This window comes from Neovison vison, chromosome 3 (assembly GCF_020171115.1).
Source record: "Neovison vison isolate M4711 chromosome 3, ASM_NN_V1, whole genome shotgun sequence".
Taxonomy (NCBI): domain Eukaryota; kingdom Metazoa; phylum Chordata; class Mammalia; order Carnivora; family Mustelidae; genus Neogale; species Neogale vison.
Genome location: NC_058093.1, coordinates 22,484,124 through 22,506,586, shown reverse-complemented (window position 1 = coordinate 22,506,586; position 22,463 = coordinate 22,484,124). Strand labels below are relative to the sequence as shown.

At 33.1% G+C, this 22,463-nt stretch overlaps 1 protein-coding gene across 5 annotated transcripts in view; it reads left to right on the top strand.

The window, feature by feature from the left end:
- The window catches only part of ERBB4 (erb-b2 receptor tyrosine kinase 4), a 1,164,558-nt gene that overhangs the window by 866,742 nt on the left and 275,353 nt on the right, over positions 1-22,463 (top strand). For all 5 annotated transcript variants that reach the window (XM_044241525.1, XM_044241523.1, XM_044241526.1 and 2 more), the window contains exons 10-12: positions 4,869-4,942; positions 6,096-6,186; positions 8,493-8,692. In XM_044241525.1, coding sequence (XP_044097460.1) covers positions 4,869-4,942; positions 6,096-6,186; positions 8,493-8,692 — 365 coding nt within the window. The remainder of the gene's footprint in view (positions 1-4,868; positions 4,943-6,095; positions 6,187-8,492; positions 8,693-22,463) is intronic.

Genomic DNA, 22,463 nt, shown 5'->3' with positions numbered 1-22,463 from the left:
CCTACTTATATACATAATTTTATAAAGTGATTGTAGTTCTCTATTTTTGATTTAAAGAAAAAATACAAGTAAAGTAATGGATAACAAAATATGAATTGATAGGAAAATGCTTAACTTCTACTTACTTGGAATGAAAGTTTGGATTTATGAGAAATGAGATTAGAAGTTATTCTGTGCAAGAAGTATGGGGAAGTAAAGAGCAGAGGGACAGCTGACCACTGGAATAGGAAATAAGTAACAAACATATTGTTATATGACGAGGAAAATGGAAATAAGTGTCATTCAAATAGAAGTAACATGACTGCAGAATTACACATAATCATGGTATGATCAACTATGAAGTTTGTGCACATGGGTCCTTAATTGGGTAGGACATTTTAAGATTATTCAAGACATGCGGCAAAACTTTGCTAGGAAAAGACATTTAATTTTCTTGGCTTGGGGTTATTACTAAAAGCCTATTATGTCCCCCAATATCTGTTACAACTGACATGTCTCTGCAAATGTCCCAGCTTCCCTTGAGGGAGGAAATCCTGCCCACATTGAGAACCACTGCAAGATTTCTGTGATAGTAGAAGGATTATGAACCAACGAAGGAAATCCACTGATGGTTAATTTTGTAGGTAAACCATGGGTGGGGAAGTTTGACAAAGATGATCAAATGTAGTTCACAATTCTTATTTTAGTCTTTGTTCCTTATGGAGCATACTTATCTGAAGTCTGGATTTATACTACTTGTAAAATGGTTTTACGTATTCTGAATCACCTAACGTCCAAAATAGAGGAAATATTAATAAATACATGCAAAAAAGGGAAGCAGATATGTCAAGATATAAAAATATATTGCACAATAGATACCATTTATTCACAAATTTACGAGAAGAATCATTACAAAGTATTAGATTAATCCAGACTTTCAAGGAAAGCAACCTTGCTAATTCATTCAGGTGGAAATGGATTATAGGAAATTGACTTGCATGATTAGGAACAGAAAGGTAAACAAAGTCTCTCTTAAAAATGAGCTCAGAAGTAAAAGTTAAATTTCCTACTTCATTAATTTGAGCCAGACTATACTAGAGTTTTATTTGAGGCTCTAACATTGACAGTTTTACTGAGTTGCTTGGCTTCCATTATATGTCAAACGCTCAGTTTCCTCCAATGTAAAGTTGAGAATTGGGTTTATAATAAATACCTACCTTCTTTGATTATTGCAGAGATTAAGAACAAAGATGATTTTTAAGTGCTCAGCTGAGTATCTGATATATTGTAAAACATTAATAAATGGTGGAAAAATAAAGAGGCATGGGGAGAAAAGGAGGGAGAGAAAAAAAGGGAGAGAAAGAGTAAAGAAAAAGCAAAGGAGGAGGCAGTGCTAAAGAAAAATCTCAATGACTGTATTTAGTTGTAGCACAACATGTAATGTAACAGATATTATTTTGTAGACTAATGAAAACCAAATAGAGGCAAAGTTTTTTTCATGGCAATATTTCCTTTATGGTAAGTCACACCTCTTCCTTAGTCCAGAAGATTATTATTTCTTCTTAAACATAACACTTAACTTAGAATATTTTAATACTAACATTATAATTAATATTATTGTGTCTCAACCATAATATATAAGGCATTTTCCAGGGCAAATATGCATATTATATATGATATATCTCATTCTTCCTAATTTTGTGTCAGTATAAAACATATTATCTGAAGTCTTTCTCTTGATCTTTGGAAGGTTTTGATAAAAAGTCTATTCAGTGGGACTAAGACATCTTATAAATATATAGACATTATTTGTATTCATGTATACAATTGATGCATGGATGGAGAGAGAGATTTTAAATGTGAATAACATGGAGTATTATAAGCAAAAAACTTCTAGTAAATTAAAGACATGTTTTACTTCCCTTAATTCCCATTACCTTCATCTTCAACTATTTTTTAATAGGACAGATGGTTTGAGTAAAGTAGCTAAAGTATTTCTTTAAGCTAATAGGTAAAATTCATAATTAAATGAGATTATGCTTTTCAAAAACAAGTTTATGCAAAAAAATAAACTTATGGTTAATTTGTCAATTACAATTTTTAATGTATAAAAGAACTCAATAAAGTTAGCTGGCATGCTCATTTTATAACACAATGGTGTCATTGCCAGAAATAGACTAGGCACTCTTAGTCCTTTATTTAGAATGGGAACCACAGGCAAACCTGTGTGCAGGGCTATCCATAGGAATGTTCACCTTTCATCTCTTGTCATGTTTGATAATAGTCATGTGCATGTACTTAGAGTAACAAAATGCTCACCAAATAAGCATGTTCAAACTGTATTGCAGTGAGACACAAACAAGAAAGTGCTTAGATAAGAGGGTGCGGTGATGATATACAATGGAAAAGAGACAATGGGTTTGGTGAAAAATAAAGCAATTTCAATGGAATTGTAAAAATATGTTTCTCTCTATCCTGAGCTTTATTTTGGATCACCAAACACAATGACAGGATGGACATAAAGTTCTTTCTTGTGGCTCTGAATTTAGCTAGGGAAGTTCTCAATTTTAAAGTCCTCTGGATTTCAAGTGGCTGTAGGATACAACTCCCTGCAGGTACTTTGAAGTTGGTAAGTAGGATTCTGTCAACTTATTTTATGAGAGTCCTGAATCTCTAAAATTAAGTATATAAAATTTCTGTGGTCCATTGGGTTTCATATGAACAGTCCAGAATTCATTTCATTCCTAGCAAACTTGGAAGTATTCTCAGTAAAGGTTTGCACTGACCCCATCATTGTGTGCTTGCCCTGAATTGTGAGTATTTCTTAATAAAGCCAAGATATTTGATTATATGACCAGAGCTGTTCTATACACTGCTTTTCATCAAACAAGTGTTGAAAGCTCATTCTACTACTGCAGAGCTGATATTTTCTCTGCATACAAAAGTCTTTACACATTAAAAAATGATAACAACAAGATTTTTCCCGCATGGCGAACTTAATTTCTTGGCTTCACGTTCATCAAAAGCATAGTATTTTATTCGATGTATATTTAGTTATAAATAGAGCAAGTTTGCCAGAACATTTAATTTAGACTTTAAGCTTTTGAGAGACATTCATATCACATTGAGGAAAATCTTAATTATGTGTGAATTATGGGCAAACTCATTTATAGCCTTCTATAACACTCCCTGTTAAACTAGCAGTTCGCTGTATCAGTTATACTTCATAGACTGAAACAGTATTTAACCAAGCAGAGTTTTTGTTGTTGTTTCATTTTGCTTTGTTTTTTTTTTTTGTTTTTTTTTTTTTGTATTTTTAAAGATCTAAGTTGGTTCACAGTATAGAAGCAGATGCAAGTAAACCAAGCTGAGGGAACCAGTAAAATGGGGTTCCAGATATCAAAATTGCTGGAACTAATGGCGTTTTCAAGGTTCTAATGCAAGGATGAATTAAAGTCAATGGATTCAGACTCAGATTCCTAGAAGATAAGCCTTATGCCTTTCCGTTTGTTGGAGGGCTGTTGAGAACCTTGATTGATAGCCCTGTTAAGGCCAAATCTAATGTATCACTGTATCCTATTGTTTACTTCCCAAGTGAAAAAGAAGGTTCTCAAAGATGTAAAACAAGAGATGTCCACAGGAAGAATAAGGCTCAGGTGATTGCTACAGATGGATACATGCTTCTGAAAAAAACCTAAGTTCATTGTTCTTAGATTTGATCTCTCTTGGAGAAGTGGTCAATGAATAGGATTTAATTTTTCTCTGGAAGGTATATATTGATACAAGGTCTCTACTTGCCTAGAATAGCAGAAGTCATCTTTCAAAGTAATAAAACTTTTTTTTTAAACTTTTCTAAATGAAGTGGTTTTTTTTTTTTTACTGTATTGTGTTAGCTACCATAAAATACATAATTAGTTTTTGATGCAGTGTTCCAAGATTCATTGTAAAACTTAAAAAAAGGTATTTCTTAAAATAGTTGAAAATATTGCTTGAATTACTGAGAAGTGTTCAGTATTATTTGGAAGTATTTATTTGGTATGGTCACTATATTATAGATTAAAAGTTTCTCCTTAAGAAGAAAACTCTGAAAAAAACCCAATAAATACTTAATTTTAAAAGTTATCTTATGTTCATTTTTGAAAAGAAAAGGCATGTATATATCAATAACATTAATTATAAAAATATATTTATGCATTAGGAGAGGACATTTTTTTAATCTCCAAAATTTACATCTTTTTGATATTATTAAATTTGTTATAAATTTTGTTTCAGATGTTAGTATGATTCATAAAGATGGGAGCAAATATTTCCTGTGCTATAAAATCAAATATAAATAAACCATATAGGAACAAGATTGCTCAAAATGATCCTTATGAAGAGTAACTTTCATACTAGTAAATATAAGGATATAGCAAAAAAAGAAAAAATTATTTCTTGTGTTTGTTTTATACATTTTATGAGATTGTAGGTGCTAGTAACAATTTAGGTTGTTTGAGGAGACCAAAAAGCAATTGTTCTCACCATAATTATTTGTAGCGTATATTTTTTCTAATTAAGAAAAAAAAACTTTAAAGGCAAAATACAATAAATAAAATTTATAAATAGACTTGTTATGTCTGGAGGTTTCTTTAGGATAGTCAGACTGGACCATTCCTCTAGAACTAGAATAGCCTTCAATGAAGATCTCATAACTGATATCATCATAAATGTCTTCAAAGCCCCTTTTAATCCTCCTCCACATGTAGTCTAACAAACTCTGGACAAGGCATTGCTAATTTTTCCATTGCTGCTTAAATTCAATCTGAATGAACTAACTATAGTCAGATTTCTTACGTTTTCATTCCTTTATCTGATTTAAAATCTGGCTGCATCTCTTCTTGATTCTATAGGGACCCTTACAATGCAATTGAAGCCATAGACCCAGAGAAACTGAATGTCTTCCGGACAGTTCGAGAGATAACAGGTAATTTTTAATAGTACATTGTTGTGCTATGAACTATGTGACTTTTGGCATTTTCCTGAAAATATTGCATAGTATTGAAATTGACAACTTATTTTCAAAGCAAATTCTAGTTTTAAAATGAATCTCATTTTAAATTATGGGTGTCTTTATTCCTTAGCATTTGTGCACATTTTGAAAGCCTGTGGAATTTATGAAATAAAATATCCTTGATATTTTTATGTTATTGCTTTTGTGTCAGCTGATCTTTTGATCCACATTTTTCTGTGTACTTTTTCACAAGAAATACTCTTGAGCATGGATAATATGTGGCACTCATTTAGTGCATATTTACTGAGCACCTGATATGTTCAGGGCTGTTATGTAGTAGCTGATGAGGGACTCATAGACATGAATTGGATATGGATTTGCTATTGAGAATGAAAAATCAAATGAGAAAAGTTAGGTGTATATATATTTAGGAATGTATTAGGCTGCAAGGCAGACAAAGTAAGTATAGAGATAGAGTAGTAAATGATTTCCAGAGAAATTAAAGCTGTATTTTTCTTTATATGTAATTAGACTAAGTATTTTTGATTTTAGAAGAGTGAGTCAAGGGGTGCCTGGGTGGCTCAGTCATTAGGCGTCTGCCTTCAGCTCAGGTCATGATCCCAGTGTCCTGGGATCGAGCCCCACATTGGGTTCCCTGCGTGGCGGGGAGGCCCTCCTTCTCCTTCTTGCACTCCCCTTGCTTGGTTCCCTCTCTGTCTCTGTCTGTCTCTCTCTCTCTCTCTGTCAAATAAATAAATAAATAAAATCTCAAAAATTAAAAAAAAAAAAAAAGAGGAGTGAGTCAAATGAAGGATCATTTAGTTATTTTTATGTATGTAGTTCTATGATTCTGTGTGTCTGAGAAACCTAGATATTTGGTGTTCATTAGTTAGGTATTCGTTATATAATGAATATTGTGGCCCAGGAACTTTGGATAATACACTCAGTCTTACTTAGAAGAACTATGACGTAGAATAGAATGACTCAAAATAGGAATATTCGGTGTCTTTTTTTTTAACCTCCTGTCTTTCAAGGCATTTCATCATGTTTCAAGGATACTCAGCATTAAACACAGTTACTAAGATATTGGTATTCTGAGTTTTTTCACTGCTCTTGTCTTTTTTAGGTTTCTTGAACATACAGTCATGGCCCCCAAACATGACCGACTTCAGTGTATTTTCTAACCTGGTGACCATCGGTGGAAGAGTACTCTATAGGTAGGTGTATATGTTTAGAAATGCAGGTCTTCCAGATTTCAAGACTAATGTCATGTGTATATATCTCAGAGTTTCAGCTTCACTGATTCTCAAAATATTGGGTTATCATTTTTAATTCCAAACATAAGCCCAACGAAAAATACCCCTGGTTATGCTTTAAAGTATGCAGGATAAAAATAAATAAATAAGTAAAATATGCAGAATAAACAGTTTGATTTTTCAACTGCCTCTCACTTAAAGTGATTTTAGTGTTTTGCAGGTATGGCATGCGTATAATCAAACCTTTATTTTTGAACATATGTTATCATAACTAGCAACTAACATGGGATTACTTGATAATGGCTTAGGTGTACAGGAGGCAAATGCTATTTTACCTGAAGGTTCTTGTCTCTGGCGCCATCATTTGAACCATGCATCATGGGGCTGATATTTTAGGACTTGATCCACTGCTCTGTGTTCAATGCTGGCTAATAGTGGGCAGAAAAATCAGGGCCCAGAAGCACACTGAAGGTCTAGTATCAATATTTTAATTCACATAATAAAATGTGTGAGTTAATATTTATTAAGCCACTGCTTTATTTTATTTTAGATTTCCTCTGTATGAGATTCTTATTTATGAACAGTTAAAAGTTAATTTACAATAAAGGATTTAGATTTCAGTTTTTCTACTTAAATATGAAGGATGCCTTTAATCAATATTGTCATAAAATATTCCATAATAATATTCTCAGAAAGTCCACTGAATTTTGCTATTAAAATAAGTATATCTGTAAGAGGTTTTAAACTGTAAGGGGGAAAAGTTCTTAATAAATGACATAATTTAGAGATACAGTCTTTTGAAGTGCTACATGTGACTAAATTTTACTATCCATTGAATCAAATGTTAAAAATCTGCTATGCATTATTATGTTCACATTGTAATAAACAACTCAGGATGGTTATGATGAGAACACAGATTTCAGAGAATGAATTACATCTCAGTTGAATACACATGTACTGAGTTTTATACATACATATGTATGTATGTATATATATGTAGGTATATGTGTGTATATATATATCTGTATGTACATATATATATACACACACGTAACACATGGAAAAATTCTGATTATTGCAGCAAAATATATTTAGATTTATAAATAAAATAAAAGAGGACAGCTTTGATCTGCAGAATGTAAAATATTGTTCATTAGTTGATTGAAATGTGGGAAACAGATGATTCTTTAGAGAATGGAAAAGGAATTTAATTAAAAAATGTAGACTGTTAAAATAAAAATAATTTCCTTGAAATGATAATTTGTTTACATAGTATAGTTGTTATTTAACTTTTAGACATGCTTTCCCCAGTTGTCCAAGCCTTCTGAGTATTTTTTAACTTTTAGCTTAATTTCATTCTTCTCTTTAATTTTTAATATCTCCTATATTTACTGACACATTCTTCAACTATTACAATTTGTTTCTGAATTAAAGCCAAATATCTATACTTATCCTCTGCAATATTTACCCTCTGAAAGCTTATCTAAATTTTTTAAATAGAGTAGAATTAATGTCTTACCTTAGGTAGATGAATAATATTCCACAAACATTTGTTGATTCTTTAGCTTTTTAAAGTTTTATTTAAATAATCTTTACACTCAACGTGGGACTCATACTCATGACCTCAGGACCAAGACCCTCTTGCTAATCCAAATGAGCCAGCCAGAATCCCCTAATTATTTAGTTTTCAAACTGAATTTCATCCTTGAAGAACTTGAGACTTGGGGGATAGTGGGGAAGGTAGTGAGCAGATATGTCAGTGGTAAATATATAGACAGAAATGGAGGTATCATTAACATTTGTACTTCTAAAAATGAACCTTTTCTTTTGGGGGGTCAAATTATTCCTTTTAAAACTTAGGATATATATAAAGTAGAAAAATAGTATTCAGATCACAATTTAGTGATTCAGTCTCTTTTTTTATGCTCTATTAGCATTCTTTTTAGAGTAAGATGTGACATCCTTATTTTACTTCAAGAATATATGCCAGAAGCTGGGGCGCCTGGGTGGCTCAGTGGGTTAAGCCGCTGCCTTCGGCTCAGGTCATGATCTCAGGGTCCTGGGATCGAGTCCCGCATCGGGCTCTCTGCTCAGCAGGGAGCCTGCTTCCTCCTCTCTCTCTCTGCCTGCCTCTCCATCTACTTGTAATTTCTCTCTGTCAAATAAATAAATAAAATCTTAAAAAAAAAAGAATATATGCCAGAAGATGTTTATTAATATGTACATATTAAACATTGTTCCATTCCCCCCCCCTTTCTTCTCTTCAGTGGCCTCTCCTTGCTTATCCTTAAGCAACAGGGCATCACCTCTCTACAATTCCAATCTCTGAAGGAAATCAGTGCGGGAAACATCTATATTACTGACAACAGCAACCTGTGTTATTATCACACCATTAACTGGACAGCACTCTTCAGCACCATCAACCAAAGGATAGTGATCCGGGACAATAGGAAAGCTGAGAACTGTAGTAAGTACATTATTCAGACATGAAAACAGAAACTTTGAACATTTTCTCCCATTCTGCATTGGACCAAACAGTTAAAAATAACTAAGTCAGAACTGTTCCCTCTTTTTCTCCAGTGTTAAGAAGGGGAGTAGTTAAACAGAATGGGTGACTTCTTATAATTTATTGCATGTTTTTATAACATACTGTGTGCTTGCGAATCTTCCCCAATTATAAGAAACTTCCTATAGAGACTAAAATTCAGTAGGTGTTAGGTGGGACCTGGGACTCGAAATATGTAATAAGCATCCTGGGTGCATTCTTTGGATACCGTCAGTTTGTGGCAATTCACCCTATCGAATTTTCTGCTTGCTTCTTGGTTTCAGTGAGTAACATAACAGAGTGTCATTTGGGGGTTGATGGAAAAAAATGCAGATGTGTTCTGAAATGTGTAAAAAATGCTGTTCCAGAAATTTGCTGTTCAAGAAGAAAGTTCATTTCATAAGTGCATTTCTCTAGGCATTTCATGGTTTCTCCTTTCATTTATTTTGCCACGTAGAGATTCACTCCATCATTTCTTTGTTACTCAGAAGCAAATGATGTTTTCATGGGTACATAACTATGCCCTTCCTATCTTATACTTTGATATTTCAAGGATTAATACTTAACTCTGTGTGTTTCTACTAAGTACTATTCTACCTCTACAAGTGCCACCGCTAAGGATATGTGTCTGACTTACTTGTGATAAATATCAAATAAAAAGATTCATAATTTTAATTATCTGTTATAAATACATATATTTATTGTGGCCATAATGAGTAAGTCCCTTTCAAAATCAAATCCTAAGTAACAGTTTGCTGTTGGGATGTCTTCTTACATGTTTGGTCTCACCATGGGACTAGGCACAAAGGCATATATACATAATGATTGAGTTAAATTTGTATGCATGTGAGTGAATAGTAAAGGACATTTTAAAATATATGAACTCTTAAGAGGCCTATGCAATTTAGGTTTACCAGGTTAAATAGTGAATTAATTTATTTATGAGTACCCCACCTTGTTTAAGGCAGCTCAGGATAGCAGTATTCATAAAATATAACATAATTTATGAGGAAACCACATTTTAGCTTTTTTGGACCCTTAAAAATATTTTCCAGAGAAAAGATGTATTGCAGCTTGAGTTTTTTTACTTTGGGTGAATGAATTCTTCCTTTCCACACAAAATTAAGAAATATAAAATCTTATTTTATATAAAAATATGCATGTTTTTATTGAATAATATTTATCCTTTTATTTAGTCTGGATTATTTCCTGATTTCTTATAAGTCTTTTTTTAAAAGATTTTATTTATTTATTTGACAGACAGAGATCACAAGTAGGCAGAGAGGCAGGCAGAGAGAGAGAGAGAGAGAGGGAAGCAGGCTTCCCACTAGGCAGAGAGCCTGATGTGAGGCTCGATCCCAGGACACTGGGATCATGACCTGGGCTGAAGGCAGAGGCTTTAACCCACTGAGCCACCCAGGTGCCCCTACCTTCCTGATTTCTGAAAGAAAGCTTGTTTTTCTTTTTTCTAATACTTATGCTTTTTATCCCACATTACTATATGTATGTTTGTACATGCCCCAGATGAAATAGATTATTCACAAAAGTAAAATAGAATCTTCTTTAACACAAATTTATAATTATTACCCTAAGTTAAGGTTATCTTCTCCTTTTCTCCTGCTTCTTTCAAAAAACAAAGTAAAACAACACAAAAATAGAATAGTAGTAACCCTATCTTTCAAAGGTAAAATTTAACTCTAAAAACAAGAAAACCTAAAGAAAAAAAAATAAATAAAAGAACCAGAGAAACATATTCCTCTTTGATCCATTTAATCATTTTACAAGACCCTCATTTACTTCTTTTATCTTTTGTAAACTGAATAAAAAGCAAATGGGAAGAAGAAAATGTGGGAATAAATTAAATGTAAAAAAGGCAAGGTAGGAAAAAAGGTTGTAACTATTCCATACTTCTTTAAGACTTCTAAACTTTCCATGCAACCAAAAAAGGAAATAATAACAATAAACTAAAAATATAACTTGTGGGGCACCTGGGTGGCACAGTGGGGTAAGCCTCTGCTTTTGGCTCAGGTCATAATCTTAGGGTCCTGGGATGGAGCACCACATCAGGCTCTCTACTCAATAGGGAGCCTGCTTCCCCCTCTCTACCTGCCTCTCTGCCTACTTGTAATCTCTCTCTCTCTGTGTCAAATAAATAAATAAAATCTTTAAAAAAAATAAAAATCTAACTTATCTTTATAGTTTTCAGTGTTACGCCAATTAGACTGAGTTTAGCCCTTTTCTAGACCATGATGTATTTTTTTTTTTTTTTTTTTTTTTTGACCATGATGTATTTTCTTGTTCTTTGCACTTAGAGTTGATTTTTCAGTTTGGGGAAGAAATGAAGCAGTTAGGAGAAACACAGTTTTATGGTGTTTTAGTATAAAACTGAGCTTTATCATATTTTAAAATTTGTAACATCTTAGAACAATTTTTGCATGGACTTCATTGATCAAAATTTGAATTTCAGTGTAACAGTACACTGGACTCTGCATTTTCAGAAATGTAATTACCTTGTAAACTTGACTTTAGAGGCAATGCTGCGGAACCTACAATGGTTGCCCACATGTGATTAAGGCTTTTTTTTTTTTTTTTTATCATCCATACTGCTATCTGCAAATGATAAAACTTAAATATTTACTTCATCCATACTGCTATCTGCAAATGATAAAACTTAAATATTTACTTCATTTTAAATGCACTGTACATATTGCATTTTTTAGATATCCTCTCTTAAGATGCTTTGCACATACAAGATATACACAAGCACACACAGGTATTCACAACACACACACACAAGCATAGAGCATACATGCAGGTCTGAATATACACATATAACATGTACATGTGTTTGTAGCACTAGAATACATGCATGTGCACACGCACATCCATGCATACAAATATCATCATAAAATACTCAGATTAAATCTGAGCATTGGCTTGGTAACTTAAAAGAGAAGGTAGCCTTGATTTTTAACCGTGTTTTTGGAGTTCAACATGATTTAAACAGTAATGACAGTAAAAGAAGAACTTCACCTTATCTGTAGCATGTGAAAGTGGCTTGAGCAATCATACACTTTTAAGTCAAAAATTTCAAAGCAGACTTTATAATTTGAAGAGATTGAGATTGAGAGAAACTCTAGGATGTGAAAAAGTAGGACATTTTCTGTCTCTTCCTTTGTATGGTTATAGCACGAGCAAAAATGACAGTACTGGATGGAAGGACATTTATTGTTTTTATTTTTATTTTTTAAAAAAATATTTATTTATTTATTTATTTGAGAGAGAGAGAGTGCATGGAGGGAGGAGCAGAGAGAGAGAGAGAGAGCATCTCAGCTTGACTCCAGGCTGAGCATAGACCCAGATGCAGGGCTCCATCCCAGGACCTCAAATCATGACCTGAGCCCAAGTCAAGAGTCAGCTCAGCCATCTAGGCAGCCCTGGAAGGAGTTTTAGAGCAGGTTAATGAAAGTATTTGAAGTTTCTTAAAATACTTCAACATAAACTTTTAACACCAAAACATAAACAGTAAAGAAATAAGTATTAGCTAACACCTCAGAATCTGAGTTACATTTGAACTCATAAATTTTATCTTAAAAATATTTGTACATGTGCACTTAAACCCAACATAAACAAGAGAGAAACTAAATTCATAATTAACTTTTCAAAATGGGAATACATTTATTTTTCTAATTATCATCAGAAATTAAAACAATAGATACATGCAAGAGGACTATGTAATTTTTTTTACAGATATATAGATAATGAAGCATATCTCTTCATATATAAATGGTGTCATAACCTATATATATATTTAAAGACTGTTCAGCTATCTATGTCTCTATTTAATATACTATGAGCATCTAACATGGCAGAGTTCTATTTTATTGTTTTAAAAAATACATATAAAATGCTTATTGAACAAGTGCCATATTAATGATAATTTATTTTCTAGTTTTTATATTATTAGGTTGCCATCATGTGACTCTTATTTCATAAAACATTTTGCGTTGTGCAATTATTTCCTTAGGTTAAATACTTAGAAGTGGGATTTCTGTGTAAACGAGGCTGCATATGATAAATCTATGTGATTTTTCTACATCATCTTTCAAAAATGCTGTCAGTTTACAGTTGTCCTAAACAATGCTTGATAAAGAATATTTTCCACTGCTCTTTACAACACTGGATATTATCTATAGTTTTAAATTTGGGTGATATGAAATATGAAAAAAAGGTCTTTTTTTTTCTAAGATTTTATCTTATTTTTTTGACAGAGGGAGAGATCACAAGTAGGCAGAAAGGCAGACGGGGCGGGCGGGGGGGAAGCAGGCTCCTCGCCAAGCAGAGAGCCTGATGAAGGGCTCACTCTCAGCACCCTGAGATCATGACCTGAGCCAGAGGCAGAGGCTTAACACACTGAGCCACCCAGGCACCCCTGAAAAAGAGGTCTTTTAAACTCATTTTTTTTTAACTGACATTGAGTCTCTATTTATATGTTGACTGAACATTTTAATTTTTCTCTTGTAAAATAGTCAGTCATGAGCTTTCATGAGTTGGTCTTTTCATTTTGGAATCGGAAGACCTCATCACAAATTAAATACATTAAATTTTTATCTCTTGAATGTGTTATATAACTTTCCCTTTCATAATTAATTTAAAAATTTTGCCTTTTAATAAACAAATATTTTATGTTTATATCTTGTTCTTTTTCTTTTTATGTTAGTATCTTGGCATTGTCTTACTGTTTTACTGCTAGTATTTTAAAGGCTATATGGACATTTTTAATCTATCTAGGAGTTTTGCGATAGCATTTTTTTTAGAATCTTTAATTGATTAGGACGTTGATCAAACATAATTTATTGGATAATTCATCTTTCCTCTCTGATCTTAGGTATCAGCAGTAGTTCAGCTAAATGGCAAAACAGTGCCAGGTTCTCTCTCTCAATCTACATAGTTTAATTTCATCTAAGCCACCACCTTATAAAGTATAATTATCTCTGCTTTGCAGATGAATACACAAATAGTCAAAAATTTAAATAATATTCCCACTATTTGGAGCTATTAAAAATCATTCAGGACTTGAAACCGATGTCTGTCTAATTTCAAAATCTGTGATCTTCATTTCACCTTGATTTCCCCCCAAGTAAAGAGAAAGTGGTTGATTTTTGTAAGAAAACCTGATGATATTCTGAAATATACCCAATGCAGCAGAAGGCTGAGGAGCTCACTTTCGAACCAAATGACCTGGGTTTTAATCCCAAGAACATGATTTACTAGATGTTTGGCCTTTGGTAAGCTATTTAACATTTGTGAACCCTAATTTTATCATTTGGATGTGGGGTTAATAATAGTACTGCCTTCACTGAATGCTTAGCTCAAACCAAGAGCTATGTTTGTGCCATTATTATACAATTATATTCTGCCCTATATATAGATAGATTATATTGTATATGCATAGATATAGAACCATTATGTGACGTAAAGATACAATACTTAACTTTTACTTAATGAAACATACCTTCTTGGGGAAAAGCAAAAGAAGGAGAAATAGCAAGGACCTTTCTTGAGGCAGAAGAAAAATTTACATTATCAAGGTGGTGAATTGTAAGTGTGTAAATAGTGCATAGACCATGGGTTGATATGGAAGAAATAAGAGTAGTTATTACTAAGAACTTAGATGTTGAGGAATTTTAAAAATGATCTGGTGATATTTTAAATGGAAAAAAAAGTCTATGCTTGAGTCTCCTCTAAATGCTTTTTTTCTTTGCTCTTGTAACTAAAACATTTTAAATTTGGCTTGAGTAAGTAACAGACTATGCTTTACAAAAATATCCACAAAATATGAATTTTAGTTTAGTGTTTCAGGAGACAAATATTTGGTGAGGAGGAGTACTTTTTTTTGTACAAAAAAATATACAAGGAATATAAATTTCTACACTTATCTATGATTTTGATGTTCCTGAAAAGGGATAGTTGAAAAATCCTCCTCTTTGGACATAAATCTAGAAAAAGAAAATAGTATAACTCCAGTTAATTGGCAATAACTGAATCCTCTGAATGACAACATACTCCACATTTATGATGAGTCTCTGAAGTCCAGAATTTAATTAAGACAAAGAATTGATTAGTAGGAAACAAAGGGTATTTAACACCAGTGGAGAATAACACAATGTTTGCTTAACATATTCTTTTGTTTTACTATAGTGACAGTGACCATAACTACAAATACTAAGCATTTTAGTTATTATAACATCATAAGTACTATATAAAATTACAATTCAATTAGCATTATCATTATCACCTCTTACAGTCGTATATTATAGAAACATGAAATTTTGATAAAACCTGGTTTTAAGAAAATATTGCTAAGATTGCCGATATTCTTACCTTCTCTCACTCCTTTATTTTTGCCTTTAATTAATTCACTCCAAGTCCAGCCCATACTATCTTGGGTAAATGCATATTTCCCAACAAAACGAATTGTCCATTGGGCCTCATAGCCAATCTTCACTGGAAAATTAATACACTTTGCCACACTTTTAAGTGAAACACAGCTCAGTACAAAATTTAGAGTGTGTAGCTTAGGATATAGTGATGTCATTGTTCTAAGTAATCAGAAGATAGAAAATCTTAATTGTACTTACAAGATTTTTTTTCTTTAAGTTACTAAATAAATATTAATACACTGTAAAAAATGCAAAGGAGAGTTTATTATGTTTGAAATAACACAAAATCTCATTACTAACAATGCTATAAAATATTCTCTGTGTTTTTAAGAGGGTAATAAGCAGTTATAATTTCAGAAATAACATTCCTTCTATTTTGTAATCTGGAAATTCTGAAATAATGCAGGGCCTCTCAACTACCAAAGCCCGAATTACTGCTGGCTTAATTTTTGTTAAAATGGCAACATTCAGACCTGACTTGGTGCTAGATGAGCACATGAGACTTTTTAAAGCAAAAGCTTTTAATTATTAAAAATCCAGAAGTCTGGACTTTAGTTTCCAGAGATTGCTGCTTAGATAGTGTTGTGACTTTATCATATCTTCCCAAAAGATGTATTAAAGTCCTAATGTCTTGTGCCCGTGAACACGGTCTGATTTGGAGACAGGGTTTTTGTATATGTATATACATATGTATGTATATGTATTTATATGTACATGTATATGTATATTAAGATATAAATTAAAATGAGGTTATACAGGAGTTAAGTGGGCCCTTAATCCAATATGACTGGAGTCCTTATCAGAAGAGGACAGGAGATGCAGGGACATGGGTAGGAGAACACCACATGAAGACATGCACACACAGGCAGGGAAGATAACCAAGCCATAGCAGAGGCAGGGGCTGGAGTTATGTAGCTGTAAGCCAAGGAACACTCAGGATTATTGGCAAGACAAGCTAGGGAAGAGGCAGAGAGCCGATTCTCCTTCTGAGCTTCCAAGAAGGAACCAGCTTGCCAACATGTTGCTTTTGAAATCCAATACTATGAGAGAATAATTCTGTTATTTTAGGCTGCTCGTTTTGTGGCATTTTGTTACACTAGGATTAGGAAATGAATACAAACAGTGGTTTGAAGCCCAGGATTCTGCATTTTTAATACGTAGCAGATCATTCCAAGGCAGGTGTCTGGGGGACATTGTTTGAGAAACTACTCTAAGTCACATCCCCCATTATCCTCCCTATTATTCTGTCATCAGAAGTATATTTAAAAACATAATGCCTGGTTATTCATTTCTTCTTGTAAGGGTCTAATTCCTCAAAAAGAATGTATGGTAGGAAATTCACAATTGAACAACTTGAAACTATGTACTTAATAATAGTTTTGGGAGACAAAGATAAAGAATGAACTTAAAAAATCATCCTATATATAGTGTTCTATTTTTCTTTTTACTAATATAACATACTCTATAAAATAAGGGAATATTTAGTGATAGTTTATAAATTAGTTGAGTAATTATAGTACAATATATTGTACTGTTAAATTTTATGTGTTTTAGAGTTTCAACAAAATACTTAGAAATTTACTTTACTCTTTTACAGTTAATGTGCCTTCTTTATAATGTACTCAGTATTATAAGAATATTAAAGGACTTTCTAACATTTTGCCACTGTTGTCACTGTTGCCTGTCATCTTCTCTTATTAGAATTACCTTCCCAGTTTCCCTTAAGTCAGACATACAGTAACCGGAACACTTAACACTAAATAAAGCACTGGGTCATGTCTATTTAGCCTATTCAATATAGTGAGTAGGTATGTCTTATCAATTACCTCCCCCACTTCTATCTCCCCCTTTGCAAGTCTGAACTGATTCTAACATGTAACAAAAGACTATACTGTCATTCCATACATATACATACAATATATATAACTTTCCCTACTTCTAGAGATTACCACAGTACAGTTTTATAATGACACTTCTCCCAAGCATGTCCACATCCTAATTCCCAAATCTCTGAATTTTACTTTGTATGACAAAAAACGCTTTGCAGATGTGATCAAGTTATGAATCTTAATAAAGGAAGGGTTAATTTGGGTTATCTGGGCAGGCCCTAAGTGTAATCATATGTGTCCTCATAAGAGGGAGGTAGAGGGAAATTTGACTAAAGGAGAAGGTGAAGTGATCATGAAAACAAAGGTCGGAATGATAACAGCTACAAGACAAGGATGCCAAGGTGGTCTCCAGAAGTTGAAAAAGACAAGGAACAAATGACTTCCTAAAGCCTCCAGAAAGAACCCGCCCTGCTGATACCTTAATTTTAGTCCACTAAGGCATATTTTGGACTACTGACCTCCAGAACTCTGAGACTAAATTTGTGTTGTGTTAAATGCTAAGTTTAGGTTATTTGTTAAAAATGCATAAAGAAATTAATCCAGCACTCTTTTAATGACAGAAGCCCGACTCAAATTATTTTAGACTAAAGAAGAGGTCGTAGATGGAAACCAAAAGGAACCAAATAGCTATACTTATATCAGACAAAATAGAGTTTAATTGAAAAAATGTAACAAGAAAAAAGTGTAACAAGAGACAATGATGGTCATTATATAATGATAGGGTGATGAATTCACCAAGAAGATATAACAATTGTAAATACATATGCAAGCAACAACAGAGCATTCGAACAGATCTGAAGGGAGCAATCAACAATAATATAATCAAGGTAGGGGAATTTAATACCCCACTTCCAACAATGGATAAATCATCCATACAGAAACTCAATAAGGAAACCTTGAAATTGAACTATACTTCAGAACTAATAGACCTAACATAAAGAAAATTCCATCCAACTGTAGCAGAATATATATTCTTCCAATCACACATGGAACCTTCTGCAGGATATATCATATTTTAGGTCACAAAGGAAGTCTTAGCAAATTTTAAAAGATGGAAGTCATACCAATTACCTTTTCTGACCATAAAGGTATGAAACGAGGAATCAATAACAGGAGGACAACTGGAAAATCCACAATACATAGACATATAACAACCAATTGGTCCACAATGAAATAAAAAAAGAAGTCAACTAGTATTTAAAAAAAAAAAAAAAACAGAAATAAAAACATGGCATACCAAACTAATGTGATGCAGCTAAAGAAGTCCTAAGAGAAGTTTATAGTAATAAATGCCTACATTTAAAAGAAAGACAGAAAAGAAAGATCTCAAATAAAACACCTAAACTTTATACATCAAGAATTGGAAATCCACCACTAAATGAAGTCCAAAGTTAGCAAAAAGAAGGCTATAACAAGGATCAAGACAGAAATAAATGAAATAGAGAAAAAAAAAAGTATTACTAAAATGGATAGCGGCTTTTTGAAAAGAGTAACAAATTGGCAAAACTTCCGCTACATTTACCAAGGTAAAAAGAAAGAGAACTCAGATAATATTATAAACGGAAGAGGAAGCATTACAACTGATACTACAGAAATACAAAGGATCCCTAGGAGATTACAATGAACAAGTATATGGCAACATATTAGATAACCTAGAAAAAAAAATGGATAAGTTACTAGAAACATACAACCTATCATTTGAGTCATGATAAAAACAAAAACAGGGAATCTCAATAAACAGTAAAGAGATTGAATCAGTCATCAAAAACTCCCAACAGCAAAGCCCAGGAGCAGATGGTGTTCTTGGTAAGCTATACCAAATATTTAAAGAGAATTAATGCCAATCTTTCTCAAACTCCTCCAAAAAGTTGAAGAGAAAGGAATAGTTCCAAATTCATTTTACAAGGCCGATATTGTCTGAATATCAAAGCCAGATAAAGACACTATAAGAAAAGAAAGTTACAATCTGATATTTCTGATGAATATTGATGCAAAACTTCCCAACCAAATATTAGCAAACTGAACTTAATAGCACATGAAAAGAATCATTCATGATGATCAAGTGGGATTTATCCCTGGGATGTGAGGATGTTTCAAAATATGCACATCATTAAATGTGATGCACTGTATTAAGAGAATGAAAAGCAAAACTTATGATCATCTCAATAAAAAAAGAAAAAAACATTTGACAAAATTTAACATCCTTTCATGAAAAAAGCTCTCAAGAAATTAGATATAAGAAGAAATAGAAGAAATATATTACAGCATAATAAAGACTGTGTATGAAAAAGACACAATTTAGGAATACTTAGGAAAAACTCTGACCAAGGAAGTAAAAAATTTGCACTTCAAAAACTACAAGACTGATCAAAGAAACTGAAAACAGGAATAAATAGAAAGCTAACCCACATTCATGAATTGGAAGGGTTAATATTTCTAAAATGCCTAGACTACTTAAAGTCATATATATCAAAATTCCGATGACATTTCTCACAGAAATAGAAAAAATGATCCTAAAATTCTTATGGAACTATAAAAGATTCTGAATATGCAAAGCCATCTTGAGAAAGAACAAAGGTTGAGGCATCACACTTTCTGATTTAAACTACATTACAAAGCTATGGTAGTTGAAGGAGTATGTACTGGCACAAAAACAAGTACAGACTAATGGAGCAGAATCAAGAGCCCAGAAATAAACCCACACATACATAGTTGATTTGATAAAGGAGCCAACAGTATTCAGTGGGGGAAAGAATAGTCTCTCCAATAAATGATGTTGGGAAAACTGAATATTCAAGTGCAAAAAAACAATAGGACCCCTATCTTACACCACTTACAAAAACTAACAGAAAATAGGTTAAGGACTTTAACGTAAGACCTGAAACCATAATATACCTAGAAGAAAATGTAGGAAGTAGTAAGCTCCTTAAGGTTGGTCTTGGCAATGGTTTTATGAATACAACACCAGAAGCAGAAGCAAAAAGAGCAAAAATAAACAAGTGGGACTACATCAAACCAAAAAGTTGCTGCACTACAAAGAAAAAAATCAATAATATGAAAAGGCAGCCTTCAAATGGGAGAAAATATATGCAAATCATATATCTATCTGATAAGGCATTAATGCACAAATTACATAAGAAACCCATATAACTCAATTCTATTTAAAAATGGACAGAGGAATTGAGGAGACTTTCTGTAAAAAAAGACATACATATGGCTAACTAGTACATGAAAACAGGTGTTCAACATCACTAATCATCAAGAAAATGCAGACTAAAACCACACCTCACACATATTAGAATAAGACAAGCTATCACAAGTGTGAGAATGTAAAGAAAACTCATGCATGCTGTTTGTGGGAATATAAATCGATGTGGCTACTAGGGAAAAACAACATATAGGTTCCTCAAAAAATTAAAAAGAGAACTGCCACATGATCTAGCAATCCCATTTTTAGGTATATGTGCAAAGAAAATCAACTCCAGATTTCAAAGAGATATCTGCATACCTATCTCCACTGCAGCATTATTCAGCCAAAAGAAAGAACGAAGTCTTGTCATTTGCAACAATGCGGATGGAGCTAGAGTGCATAATGCTAAGTGAAATAAATGAGACAGAGGCCGACAAATATCACATGATTTCACTCATATGTGGAATTTAAGAAACAAAGCAGGTGAACATGGGGATGTGGGGCAAGAGACAAACCAAGAAACAGACTCTGAACTGTAGGGAACTCACGGGGAGTTGCTGGAGGGGAGGTGATCGGAGGATGGGCTTAAGTAGGTGATAGGTATGAAGGAGTGCACTTGTGATGAACACCAGGTATTATGTGGAAGTGATGAGTCACCAAATTCTACAATTGAAACTAGTATTCTACTGTATGTTAACTAGAATTTAAATAAAAATTTAGAGAAAGAAAAAAAAAAAAAAAGATCCTTACTCTCTTATAAATGGCCAGTAAGTCCTGCCTTATCTGGCCCTTGTCTACCTCACTAGCTCATCTGATACTGCTTTCCCACTCACTGTCTGTGTCCAACCAAGTTTCTAAAATCACTAATCTTGTTCCCTGCTCAGTCTCTCTTGGCTAGAGTTGTGATTCCCCATTTCCCCCAGCCCTCTTTGCTTTAAGAATTCCTACTTAGCAGAAATGAGAATGGCTGGCCAAAAGACAACAGTGATCAAGCCTGCAAGGCCTCTGGTATCCCAGCACCTTGTAGACCCTCTTGAGCATATGAAAGTTCCGTTGAAACCTCCCTTCCCCTCACCTTCCCCCAACCGCAAGGTACCTAACCTGCCATCTCTCACAACCCGGGGCAGCAGCTCTTCCTGCCCACAGATCCTGTCCCCGTGCTTTAATAAACCACCATTTTGCACCAAACAAACAAACAAATAAACAAAAGAATTCTTATTTATCTTCCTCATCTCAGTTCCTTCTTATGTGGACTGACCTAATGTGACCTACCCATTAGGTTAGAAGAACTGATATATTCTGTCAGTGCTCAAGCGCTCTCTCTCCCTCTCTCAATGATTATCTAATGCTTGTCTCCTCAACCAGACTATAAGGTCTAGATAAGACAGTATGTATTTTATTTCATGTTTTCATCATATCCTCATTTCTTGGCAGTGTCCAGCATAAAGTAAGAAGTTTCTCAGCTTATTTTTTAGAAGTAAACACATGAATATGCGTATATGTTTTCACATTTCTTTTACATGTATTTACTGAGGACTTAATTTAGATAAGTGATTAAATTAAATTAATAAAATTAATTAAATTAAATTAATTAATACTCTGTGACTATGATCTACTCTTCATTCAGATATTATCATTCACTTTATATGTGAGTAACACATGAATAATTGCCTGAGGCTACATGGCTAGTCATAGAGTAAGGATTTGAACCTGTACTGGTCTGATTCCAAAACTGAACTACTGCAACTAAATCATATTTATTAGACTTAAAAAACAAGCAAACAAAAAAAGATTACTGGCATCTGTCTAAATATATTCCAGATCAAATCCATTCCTCTATATAATAAGTAACGCAAATAGTATAGATGGTCTAGTACAATGAAAGAAACTCTATTTTTTTCTGCATATTTTGAACTAATGCATTTACTCTAACACATGGAACATAGTAGCAAGAACCATGGTTTAGGCTTGCCTCTGTTTTAATAAAAGCAGGTTCAATATTCCATATAAAGGTTGAAATACAAAGCACATTATTATAACTCCAAGTTTTTAATAGGTACAATTCAGATGAGATAAAGAAAAATCTCTTTTCCAGCTTCCAGAGAAAACAGAGCATGTTACAGAGCATGTTAAAGGTTGCCTAATAGCTACATTCCTTGAGTTTTTTTAGA